This window comes from Aspergillus japonicus, assembly GCF_003184785.1.
Source record: "Aspergillus japonicus CBS 114.51 unplaced genomic scaffold BO86scaffold_7, whole genome shotgun sequence".
In the NCBI taxonomy this organism is placed as follows: Eukaryota; Fungi; Ascomycota; class Eurotiomycetes; order Eurotiales; family Aspergillaceae; genus Aspergillus; species Aspergillus japonicus.
The window spans coordinates 151,521-163,956 of NW_020291644.1; the positions used below are offsets into that span (position 1 = coordinate 151,521).

Sequence of the window (12,436 nt, forward strand, 5' to 3'; positions counted from 1 at the left end):
GACCACATCGGGTGAGGGGAAAGCGTGTGTGAGCAATCAATTCAATTGTTTGGCAGGTTGACGTGCAACCCCACCTCAAGTCTATGTGTTTCTAAACTGGCAATCTACTCTCTCGGAGGAATAATCGGCAAAGTCACGTAGTTGTCCCCATGCCCGAAGTTGATGTGGTTGAATCCCTGGAACTTCTCCTCCGACCGGTCGACAGGGGAATTATGCTGGAACAGGCCAGACCCCTGAGTATCTCCCGAAGACACCTCAAAAACAATCTTCCCTCCCTTCTCCACCACCACGTTGGTCGGCCACACCTCCACATCCACCGCGTACACCTCGCCCGGGACCACCGGCAGCACATCGGTGGAATAATAGTCGCGGTGGGGCAGCCAGGGCCGGTTGCGCGGGTGCTCCGCGTTGACCTTGCGCAGACTGACTCGCTGCCAGCCTTTGCAGAGAGGGACCGGATCCCCTGCTGTGCCGGTGTAGAAGACCTCCTTGCCCTCCGGGGAGATATGACGCAGTGTCAGGAACAGGTCGATATCTCTGGGCGTCGGACGCCCGGGCTCCGGGCTCATCGATACGTTCAGGTGGGCCACGATGTGGCCGGTGATTTCCGTTTCCTGCTCGAATGGTGCCGTCGTGAACTGCACTAGCTGTGGCTCGTCGAGGTTGCCCAGAGCACGGTACGTGATCTTGGCCGGTCGCTCCTTGGGGGCTTCCGTCACCAGCTCCTGCTTCGAAGTTAGGTAGTAACGGGTATACTGGGTGCGGGCGATAGGCCACTCAGTCTCCTGTCGGCGTGGGTACTGCTTCTCGGCTTCGGCGTTGTTGAAACCAACATCGCCCTTGCGGAGGACCATGTCAACCTTGGGAGCAGTGCCGTCCGCCCAACCCGCGCGATCTTCGCCCTTCAGAAAAGCATCCAGAAAACTCCGCTGCACCTCCACTTCCTCCTTGTAGTAGAAAGGCAGGTCGTGACGGCCCGTGATGAAGCGCAGGTACTTGAGTTCGCTGCCGGCTTGAGTGTACCCCTCGACGTTGCCGCGAAGGTGCAGGAGGATACCACCCCAATTGGCGACCGAGAGAAGAGGCACCTGTTCACAGACTGTCAGCTGGACTCCAGATTCTGCAGTCAACCCACACAAACCTGAATATCGGTCATGGTATACTCCTTGCTAGCATAGTATACATCATCCCGGAAATGGTTGTTGACATTGTCGATCGTCTGGTCTTGACGGTTGGCCTCCAGCTCCTCCTCGGGGAGATCACCTTCGATGGTATCGGGGCCCCAATTGCGTGCTGCTCGACCGGGGCGTCCGTATTGATTCGATACAACCTGGCGATCCCACCAGAACTTGATGAACTTGTTGGAAAGGATTCCGCCGTGGCGACAACGGTCGCGGTAGTAGTCGGACATACCCTCCCAGGGAACAATGCAACTCAAGCCCTTGGGCTGGCGGGCGCTGACGCGCCATTGACTTCCAGCATAGTAGCTAATACCCAGCAAGCCGACTTTTCCCGTAGACCAGGGTTGCTCGGCCGCCCACTCCACCACATCGAAGAATGCCTCGCTGGTCTCGCGAGACATGGTGTCCAGCTTGCCACGCGACTGGCCGGTTCCGCGCTCGTCCGCTCGAACCACCGCGTATCCATGCTTGGTCCAGAAAAGGGGATCCGGTGTCTCCCATGCTGAGTGCTCCGAGCGATGTTCGGGATTGACTTCACTGAACGACTGGGGGTGGAAGTCTGCATAGGGAATATCCTTTCCGTAGGGGCCGTAGGTCACGAGCACAGGCGCCTTCTCCAATTCTTTGGGGCGATAAACATTGCAGCGCACAAGACCAGATTGATCTTTCAGGGGAATTGTGACATTTTGCTCGAAGACGTAGGGGAAAGAGGTATCGTCCACCGTGGTGAGGTCTTCACGGATAGGGTTCGGCATGTTGTCTTCACGTTGCAAAGGCCTTGTGATGCAGCAATTGTTTCGTGATAAAACAGAGAAGGTGATAAGTAGTGAGCTTGGTGTCATGAGGGATAAATACTCAGAGACTCCAGTCCACAGGTTGCTAATGGTAGGTCGCGGTCTGTTCTCTGAGCTCTTGCTCATGCACACTCCGAACGTGGGGCCGAAATGGTGAGCCGAACCTGCTCGGAGGGGCAACTAAACCAACCCGAAAGGTGGGCAATTGTCCAAGTAAGGTATGAATGACACTCTCCACGCAAGGGAGTGACCAGCATTGTTCTCAGCATGTCAGTTGCGGGCTTATAATAAAGGGAGCAGGGTTGTCAGACGGACGACCTATATCCCCCGCATTTGACAACTTCTTTTACCAACGCAAAACGGGCATCATGGGCAGCATCGATCCCAAAGCCGCCTCGCAAGGAGGCCTGAACATTCTTATTGCTGGTGCTGGTATCGGTGGCTTGGCTGCTGCTATTGCACTACGCAAGCAGGGCCATCGCGTTCAGGTGTGTATGTTTTTACCCTCATATCAGACTCAAGCTAATCGCTTCCATGCAGCTTTTCGAGCGCTCTCGATTCGCAAACGAGATTGGAGCTGCTATTCATCTCACACCTAACGCTAATTCTGCGCTGCTAGGTCTGGGAATTGATGCAGCCAAGTTTGGAGCCGTGGAAGTAGACCAGGTTTGTCCCGTGGGATATTTTTACTTCGTTACTGGGAGCTTACCTTTACCAAGCTGCACATCTATAATCCCGCCGGCAAGACGCTGGCAATTGTGGATCACAAAGCACGGGCAGATAGGTGGCGAACTGTAAGGAAACCCATTGCTCTCATGTTCGTTACAGTCTAACATCTATAGAAATGGTCTCTTGTGCATCGGGCCCATCTCCATGAAGGCTTGAAGAATGTCGCTCAGGGATCTGGTCCTGGCATTCCTGCCGAGCTGCATACTGCCAGCAAAGTTGTCGACATTGATCCAGAAACTGCCACAGTTACTCTCGAAAACGGCCAAGTCTTCCATGGCGATGTCGTGATTGGGGCAGATGGTGTACACTCACTTGCGAGAACGAAGCTGCCAGGCACCAAAGAGATAGAGCCCTTCAGTTCTGGCAAGAACGCCTTCCGCTTTCTCTTGTCACGCAAGGTCGCCCAGGAAGACCCCGAGACAAAATCCCTGGCCGATGTCCCCAGCATCTGTAGCATGTGGGATTCACATGACAAGCGTGTGGTCATCTATCCATGTGCCAACAATGAGATCCTGAACTTCGTCTGCATCCACCCTGACACACTTAGTAAGGTGAACACCGGCGCAGACTGGGATCAGGAGGCCAGCAAAGATGCTCTTTTGGAAGTTTACAAAGACTTCAAGCCAGAGGTGGTCAAGATCTTGTCCAAGGCTGATCCCCAGACACTTAAAGTATGGCCCCTTTTCGACATGCAAAAACCGCCCACGTGGGTCAATGGTCGCCTGGCAGTGCTGGGAGACGCCGTTCATCCGTTTTTGCCATACCGCGCTTCTGGCGGTGCTATGGCCATTGAAGACGGCGTGTCTCTTGGTGTGATGCTCTCGAAGGACCTCGACCCAGCAGAAGTCCCAGAAAGGTTGAAGCTGTACGAGGAAGCTCGATACACACGAGCTACCACGATTCAACAGATGACTCGAGACTCTGATGGCCCCCAGCCCGTCGACGAAAGTCAGTTCCCCCCTTTTCTACATTCCGCCGCCCAAGGTTACTGACCTCACTTAGTCCGTAGAATGGAAGACTATATTTACGGGCATGACGAATACGATCATTCGACCAACCTCCTCCGAAAGCACCTCTGGAGTCAAGGGTCGCCCAAGTACTGGCGTCAGCCAATAGTGTTCGGGCCTATGCCTGGTCCCAGACAGGACTGGTACGGTCGAGATCGTGTCCAGAAATCGCTCAAAGCCACTTTTGAGACAGTCTCCATCCGATTTAAAACCAGTCGAACCTGCCTCCAGAACCTCCTTCCCAATGACTCTTGGTCATTTGTGAACCAGGGTACAGTAGCCTACGCAAGCTTCTCCCAGACAAAACTCCACCGCATGGACTGGCTGGGCGGAGGCGGTTACCGCCACATCGGCCTGTACATCGAGGGAGTGCAGTATAAGAAGAAGAATGGTGAAACGGTTGAGGGCACCTATTTGCCGATTCTTTTTGAGAGTCTGACTGATCCTATCGTCAGCGGTCGTGAGGAGCTTGGCATGCCCAAGCTCTATACAGCAATTGATGCCCACGACCGCAGCAACTCGCACCATTTGACAACCAGTTGGCAAGGCGCCGTTTGGGGTCATTTCCACTTGGAAAATCTCGAGGATCAGGAACCAGAGATGAACACGAATCCTAATCCGTCCAGCGTGGGGATCTTAGTGCACCGCTACTTCCCTAAGGTCGGCCATGAGAACAAAGGGGTGCCTGAAGCAGAGTACCCTGTCATTGTGCCACATGCGGAGGAGGCTAAGGTGGTTCCCTCCAAGATCACCCGGCTGCGAACTACCAAGAACGCAAGGTTTGAGATCGATGGTCTCAACTGGACACAACTACCCACATTGCATCACATCATTTCTCGTTTGGCCGAGATTCCAGTAGACGAAGTTGTTGGTGCAAAGATTGTGGAAGGTGAGGGAGTGCCAGATGTATCAGTGGCAAAGCGTTTGGAATAAGTACTACTTGGATCGCAATGTCACGCAGTATTCACTTCTATTGACATACTTCTGTACTTATGCCTGTTTGTCGAGCCACGGATGGAACATTGAAGCATAGCCGCATTTTCGGCATGTTCTGCCCCCGCATAGCGGGGTAGGCCTCGAGCCATAGGGTAGGAAGTGAAGTAGCAATATCCGCGATTGCCGGCGTTGCGTTTAGACCATCAAATCCAGATGTTAAGACAGTTACTTGACTGGAGTCCTGAGCACAAACTAGCCTGCAGCATCACTAAAGAGGCAAACGGTGTAATAACTGCAAGGTGGTAACTGTTCAGTACACCTCGCACAGCTCATCTTCAATTCATTATGCTTGATCTTTGGCAGTCTCCTGTGCAGTGAAACCAGCCACGAGGCCTATGATAAGCTCTTCTTACGGAGCAGCACCTTGAAGTGAGCTGAAGCGGTCTGTAATGGTTCTTTGGGTATTTATATATTCGGATCGTGTCGATCCAGAAACTGGGATGGGGTAGAAAGACCGCAAGCACGTTCGAGGTTGAGGTATAAACACAGCGATAGGCCTACCCCAGATAGTAGTGCAATGAAATGTTTCATGGCTGTTCAATGACATATTTCCGAGCAGCGATTGCATTGATAGCCTTCGAGAGAGGAGAGAAGGATCCGACTTGGAAACTCAGAGATGTATGGTTTGATTAGCTCAAATGCCATAGGCATTGATCGCTAACGGTCGCTACAGTAGTTAATTTCGGGCTCATGATTAATCGAAAACCCAAAGGCTCCGTGGAGGGATCAGGCTGTCGGCCAGGATTGATGACAGGAGGGTTCATTCATGTGACCTGACACTAATTTCGCCATCTTAGTGACTAGGTACTAGTACGAAGGAGATGAGCTATAGTCAGTGGTGGTCAGCAGCTACACGATGACAGACATGTCAGGTAAGGTAAATATATACTTCTCTCGTTGTCGATGATCATTCTGGGTCTAGAATGGTCTAGAACGACAGCAAACATGGCTATAATTGTCTCCTTCATTGGTACTCTTTGGTTTGAGAAGGAATGGAGGTGAGATACATGCTCTCCATAGAAAGGGTAAAGAAGAGCTCAAGAGTCAGCATTCAATAGCCTGATGTAGAATGGGTTAGAGTTGTTTTGAGATTGCATGTTTGGAACCGACGGTCGCAGGCCAGGCCTGGGTGGGCGGATGACGCATGACTTGCTGCCTGCCGAATCAGGCCGGATGCCGGACCTCCATTGATTCTGCACCTCACCAGGAACCGTAACCTGCCCATCCCGCCTTCCTTATCACTCACTCATTCACTCTCACTGCACCTACACAGTACAGTACTTCCTGCTATTGTTTCTAAAAATCTATATCTTTTATTCATTCTTATTCTCTCAGGTTTTACCTTACCTGAGCACCGTTAGACCTCTGCATCTTACCGACCTTATCCTCCCTTTCCACTTCGGTCTTATCCTCCCGCCCGCGTCTTACTCCTCTTCTCTACAACACCACCTTTCCTCGCGTGCTCGTCCCCCGATTACCTTTCCCTGGGTCTCTACGCACTTCCATTAGAAATCAACCACACTTGGGAAAGGCAAACAGCTCCGTTCGATTCTCAGCTTTTTAAAAGTACTCATTTGCTGTCCTTTTGAAACGGCTTCAATCCCACATTCTTCTTTCCTCAATACAGCTTACTCTTCCCGGCTTTGGGAGAGCTTCCCCGCATCTACCGCTGCACAGCATCATGTACGTCGCGAAAAGGCATACGCTCGGAGAAATCACTTCCAGGAAAATATGTTCAAGCTAACGATGATCCCAACTATCTTTAGGCGCATCACGGTAAGCGTTATTCGCCCGGATCAGGCCGATGCCGATATTATCTCCCTCGAAGTCGGGGCGGATATGACCGTCGAGCTCCTGAAAGCTATTGTTGAAAGTGAAACCTCGATACCACCCAACGCCCAGCGACTCATATATAACAATCAACTGCTCGGTGATGACTCCTGTACGCTTGAGCAAGTCGGCATAGGTGAAGGGGATATGCTCGGTGTCCATGTGACGCTGCGAGCACCCCCCGCGCCCACCCGGAGCATAGGAGGATCCAGCTCTGCTGCCGCCCAACAAAATTTGCAGCGACGTCAGGCTATGACCCCAGATCCCGAGACAATTCGCCTACATATTTTGGGTGACCCTCGTGTGCGGGAAGCCGTCCGAAGACAGAACCCGGAGTTGGCGGATGCTGCCAATGATGCGCAGCGGTTCCGCGAGGTCCTCACCCGACAACAAACCCGTGAAGCTCAAATGGAGGCGGAGAAGGAAGCGCGGATTGCCATGTTGAATGCCGATCCTTTCAACCCCGAAAATCAGAAGCAGATTGAAGAGATCATTCGCCAGAATGCTGTGACGGAAAACCTCCATAATGCAATGGAGCATCATCCGGAGTGTAAGTCGGACCTGCAAGTCTTCATAATTTTCGGAGCTAGTCATTAAACATACAGCACAGCATTCGGTCGCGTAACCATGCTATATATCCCTGTCGAGGTCAACGGCCACAAACTCAACGCTTTTGTCGACTCCGGTGCACAGGTCACCATCATGTCGCCAGAATGTGCGACCGCGTGCAACATTATGAGACTCGTTGATCGGCGGTACGGCGGCATTGCGAAGGGCGTGGGAACAGCAACCATTCTTGGTCGGGTGCACTCGGCACAAATAAAGATTGGCAGCATGTTCCTGCCGTGTTCATTTACTGTCATGGAAGGGAAGCATATTGATTTGCTCTTGGGCTTGGACATGCTGAAACGGCATCAAGCCTGCATTGATCTCCAGCGGGGTGCTCTGGTGATCCAGGGCCAGGCAGTCCCCTTCCTTGGTGAGGCGGATATTCCCAGGCACCTTCTGGATGAATTCGAGGACGAGCCCGTCATCAAAGGACCCGATGGCGCCGAAGTCGGCGCCCGAACGGGAGCGGTCACGCATCAGGCCGGTGGCAGCAGTCAAGGATCTGGTAATTCTTCCGCGCCTCCTACCCGCCCAGCCCCACCAACATCGCGCTGGCCACAAGTTTCCATTGGAAAAATCACAGAGCTGGGCTTTACACGGGAAGAGGCGATGCGTGCATTAGATGCCGCCAACGGGAACCTGGACGAGGCCATTGGATTCCTGATTTAATGTGTGATGTCACGACCTGACGTAGATTTTCTTGACATAACCGGGCGAGGCCTGGCCATTCCCTTTGTTACCGCTCAATTTGATCTATCATCGCCGAGCCGAATGTGCACTGTGAGATGCGATTTTTCTTTCTGTCATAGTGACAAATGGTCTCCTCATGTTGCTCGCATTTTGTCCCTGTGACTCTCAGCTCTTGCTACGATGGAGGTCGCTACGAGGTGGGCTAGACACCAGTCACCATTTTATATCTCTCGGGGAGTGCTTTCTCGCGATTGCAACGTTCGTCTTTCTTGGCCAAACCACACTGCAGGCGCCCTGTCTCTCATCCTTATTATGCAATTTTCTCACATAGAGTCGATGTGGCGGGTTTTGCTGTCACTCGGGAAGCATCCAAAACCTGTACAGCAGCGAGCAAATATGCCACAATCTAACAGCCGGGAGCTATGATAAGGCAAGTCAGTATCTTTGCGCGTCTCTATCCGAGCAACTCTAGTGATCTATTTGCGTATGTGGTAACCAAGATTTGCTTCTCAATTCGTGGCCACCCCCGTCTTCCAACCTTTCCGCTACCTGGGGCATGAAGCCGTCGCAGATCCAACGAAAGTAACCAGACTAAATTCCGAGATACTTAGCCGTCTACTCCAACTTGGGCTTGAGCACAAGTCGCTCGCGAAGTCTACAAAACATGTCGACTGCCATGAATGCGCCTAAAAACACCATAAGTCAGCCTCTGCCAAGTGGTACTGTAATTAAGCCCTAAATTTAGATCAGCCTTACCGAGAGCAACATAAGGACCATAGAGCATGGTAATATTCTGCTTCTGGTCGAGCGTACGGTCCGTCCAGCTCCAGACCTCCACCAGACAGATGGCAGAGGTGAGAAACGATTGCACTCCGAAAACGAGCAAATGGACGGGAACAAGAGGATCATCTGTCATGGTAAGCAAGCACCCAGTGGGAGAAAAATAGTTCAAAAAAAAAAAAAGAAAGAAAGAAAGAAAAAGAAAACGGATGGAGACAGGGCTGTGATGTAAGGGGACGTTTAGGGAGAGGGGGGATTTCCCGGGAGGGAGGAAAGAGAGTGGAGGCGTAGGCGTAGATCATGGACCTCCCCAGAAGAAAGAAAGGAAAATGATCCACCCACTGCAACCCGATGACCTGGATTCTATGGAGTATACGGAGTACTGTGTGAACATACCTTTTTTCAGGCCACGCAGAGCCCAGACACTGAGCGGAACATGGTAGAATAGCTCCATCAACAGAAAGAAGGTAAACCAAGTGGTTGGGGTCTCCTCGAAGAACTTGTCATGGTAGGTTTCGATGTAGAACTCGCGGAGCGTCACGCTGAGATCTGACTGGAGGAACGACGGCAGGATAGGAGCGGCATCGACCACTGATCGTGTTTGTTTGCGTGTGCATCATGCTGTCAGTTTGTTGTTGCCCTTCTCTCCCGCTCTTGCTCTCTATGTCTCATCTACATCTGATCTGTGCTGGGGGGCGGTGGGTGGGGATGGGAAGCAGCAGAGTAGTACAGAATAACAGTCTTTCTGCATTGCACCAGGGTAGGGATTGGAGGGGGAATGAAAGTGTCTCGGTAGTTTGGGGGACAACTCCCGACCGACTCTGATTGACTTACAGAAGATGATGGGGACATGGATGGCGAAGAATGCGAAGTAGACGAGATCGCGTTTCCGGCTCCACAAGGATACGGGAGAAGTGGCAATAGCCATGGTTCTAGTTTGCGAGCTGCGAATACGTTCACGGCCCTGTGTGATTGCTCGAGAACTTTTGGAGGTGGGAAAATCGATAATAAACAAGGCGAAAGCAAATAATAGTGAGGTATGTCAACACATACACACAATTCAAGTTTGCTTGTGGAAAATTGATGTGTGCTGCACCGTCCTTAGTCAGGTGATCCCCGCCCCCTTGTGCAGCTGCCAAAACGGGACAAGCAAACAAACCAAAATGTACATCTCACCTGACTCGAGTTCTTTTGACTTCGAGAACTCGACCAATTTCTCCAGAAAGTCCCCACAGCAAAAGCACCTTTCTTATTCTCTTTTGAGAAAATCAAAGGGGGTGAAAGATAAAGAGAGAGAGGGCAAAAAAAAGCTCCCCCCGCCGTTCGCCTGACCCGATCGACTGGGAAAGACAGACACTCGACAGGTACGCACGATCAAGAAGGATGTTTGCTTTTTCACACCTCTCTGCACGCACCTCGGATTCCCTTTTACCTACGGAGTACCTGCCTAAACATAGCTTAAGCTTAGCTTGCGTGAGACTACGATAGCCTGTCAATCAAGCTGTCTGCTTGGACCCTCAGGGCTCTACTTAATTTCACTTAGTGTGTCGCCCCAGTAAATGGTTGGAAGAACGATGGCCCAACAGTTTGTGGACACCGATGATGGACTAGTTCGATTCGGCTCTCCATCAATCGACCTTGCAGCAAATCTCATCCTGTCTAAGAATCTTATCGCCTTATGAGACACCTCATGATCCGTCCACGATGGGTGGTCCCATCATCAGGGGATGAACCCGTCTACCTATCCTGAAAGTGATCTCTCATTCTTGGGCGGCCCGATAACTGGACGTGTGTTTGTGTGTGTCTCCTCACCGCAACTTGTGATCCCCCCCCCTTGAAACTCGTCCTTTTACACCCACATTCCCCCCTCCCACCAGTAAAGCCTGATGATGCAAAAGTCCCAACGGGACTTTCGATCTGTGGCAACAGCCCCCTCTGAGCCGATCTTCTGCCCCTCTGGGCTATTCTTGGACCGGAAATTGGCCTCACTCCCTATGGTGAGGCGACAAAAGTACTGCAAGGATAGACAGTCGGTATCCGCCAGAGGAAGCCGGATCTGCTATGCCTCTGAATAACAGAATTTGTGTACAATTTCTGCAACCCCCGGTAACTCGATCCAGGAAATCGACTTTGACATCGATCCTCGATGGGGCGGGTCATGCTTCCAGAATATGAGACAGGCTCGATTTATCTCCTAGGCCCCATGAACTCATTGGCAAGTTGGCAACGGACGACGGGAAGATTGCCGCATAGCGCCACACTTTGTGCCACCAGCCGTCAGCAGTCCATTGTTGCAGTTCCAGTGCTCCGTGGGGATTATTGGCCTGCTAGTCCCCGGTTCCCGGGACGGTACCGCTGCTGGTCATGGATACCTTGTATTCCACCCTGGAAGCTAGTATAACCCTTAACCTAGTAACCCGGGGCGAGGATTTGACCGTCCGTGGTCACAGGACGGCCCAGCATGCAGATCAGGATTAGGAGCACAGCACTATTTGTCGCAAGCATTCAATATCTACTACTCAGTATCCACTGGCATCAGATTTAGGATTACTCTCAAGATTCTCTGGAGCAGCTGCAATTGTCGTTGTCTATTGCGTAAGAGGAAGATCGTGAAGAGCAAACCGCGACGCGATCTGAAGCAGACGGCCACGGATCATGTCCGGAAACCGACTTGGTCATGCCTCGAGCGTGGACTAACCGATGCAGGAAGTAGAAGAGTTCAATGCAACCAAATTGACAGAGAATTGGGACAGCATGCCGCATGCACAGCTGTTTCCGATGGCTTTGGTCACGATGGCAATTCGACGCCTCCAGGCTCTGGAATTTCTAGGTTGACGGTGGCTCAAAGTGGACACTATGCAATCTGAACCGCGTCGGTGGGCATGATCGCACATAATCAGGCCGATGCCCCTCCGCCCTTTCTTCGAGGCTTCTGTGGGCCTTCGATACCGTCTGGGAAATGTTCTAGAGAGCTACCTTCGGCGATCCATCGTCACCGACGAGTAGACACCTTAACGTGGCTGAGTGGAGACAACTTTGATGGAGCCCCGGACATTGGTCCGCATTCCCGAATGGAAACAAACGTCACAGGGGGGGCTAGCAAAAGCGGATCGGCCTGGCCCACCGTTGCGCCTTGATCCAATTTGTTTGGTACCCTAAATTCTACAATGACTACCGGTATGATTTGGATGCAAGTATGGCAATCGGCGAAGATCAAGAATCCATGTACCACAAGCGTTTACACCGCGTCTGGATGGCAATTGGGAGCTAGAACGTCTCCAGCATGATCTTCTTCAAACGACGTATGTACGGTCATCGAAGTTGGACTCCTTGACAATGATATAACGATATACTGTTGATCGTCTCCGTTCACTATGAGTTTGATACCGACTATATCGGAACCAGCAACGTCAACTTGTATTCATTGATTCAATCAGGGCTCGGGATCAGTCAGAAACGCCCTCGAACAAGTGCCACACAACAGGGAGCTTAGATTGCAAGCACGCAAGTCCCAATTTCAGGCTCAACGTCGTACGGGCTATCATGTCGGTGGCCTATGGATAAGACAGATTATTACATCCACCAACCAACGAAGAGCCTTGACGCTGCAGAATTCCAGGATTATTGAGGAAAAGAAATGACCTCGATGCAGTACGCCCCTAAATTCTCGTAGGACAAAGCATCCGCAGGCCTGGAAGCCGGAAGATTAACAGGCTGCTGCCCAGGTATGCAAGGATTGAGGAAAGCACGATAGTCAAAGCTACCAGAAGCTACGGCGGCGGCGCATCGCGCATCCACCTACTGCACAGGATAGATTCCG

At 51.8% G+C, this 12,436-nt stretch overlaps 4 protein-coding genes across 4 annotated transcripts; 2 read left to right on the forward strand and 2 right to left on the reverse strand.

The window, feature by feature from the left end:
- Positions 1–27: 27 nt before the first annotated feature.
- On the reverse strand, positions 28–1,936 carry BO86DRAFT_407326 (CocE/NonD family hydrolase; the record flags this gene model as incomplete). Its single annotated transcript, XM_025674257.1, has 2 exons — positions 28–1,088; positions 1,142–1,936. The coding sequence occupies 2 exons, from the start codon at positions 1,934–1,936 to the stop codon at positions 105–107; spliced, it is 1,779 nt and encodes a 592-aa protein (XP_025530786.1). The 3' UTR covers positions 28–104.
- Positions 1,899–4,803, forward strand: BO86DRAFT_386469 (putative salicylate hydroxylase). The gene is made up of 6 exons (XM_025671336.1): positions 1,899–2,193; positions 2,276–2,463; positions 2,516–2,641; positions 2,695–2,769; positions 2,818–3,652; positions 3,707–4,803. Exons 2-6 carry the CDS (start codon positions 2,344–2,346, stop codon positions 4,642–4,644), a joined length of 2,094 nt encoding a protein of 697 aa, XP_025530787.1. The 5' UTR covers positions 1,899–2,193; positions 2,276–2,343; the 3' UTR covers positions 4,645–4,803.
- Positions 4,804–6,160: 1,357 nt separating this feature from the next.
- Positions 6,161–7,260, forward strand: ddiA (putative DNA damage-inducible v-SNARE binding protein Ddi1). The gene is made up of 2 exons (XM_025666823.1): positions 6,161–6,390; positions 6,474–7,260. Coding segments are annotated over exons 1-2 (663 nt in total). The 5' UTR covers positions 6,161–6,388; the 3' UTR covers positions 7,135–7,260.
- Positions 7,261–8,250: 990 nt separating this feature from the next.
- Positions 8,251–9,849, reverse strand: BO86DRAFT_386472 (EXPERA domain-containing protein). Its single transcript, XM_025671337.1, has 5 exons — positions 9,793–9,849; positions 9,451–9,706; positions 9,013–9,207; positions 8,593–8,745; positions 8,251–8,522 (listed from the first exon to the last, which is right to left on the reverse strand). The coding sequence occupies exons 2-5, from the start codon at positions 9,542–9,544 to the stop codon at positions 8,452–8,454; spliced, it is 513 nt and encodes a 170-aa protein (XP_025530789.1). The 5' UTR covers positions 9,545–9,706; positions 9,793–9,849; the 3' UTR covers positions 8,251–8,451.
- Positions 9,850–12,436: the final 2,587 nt, after the last annotated feature.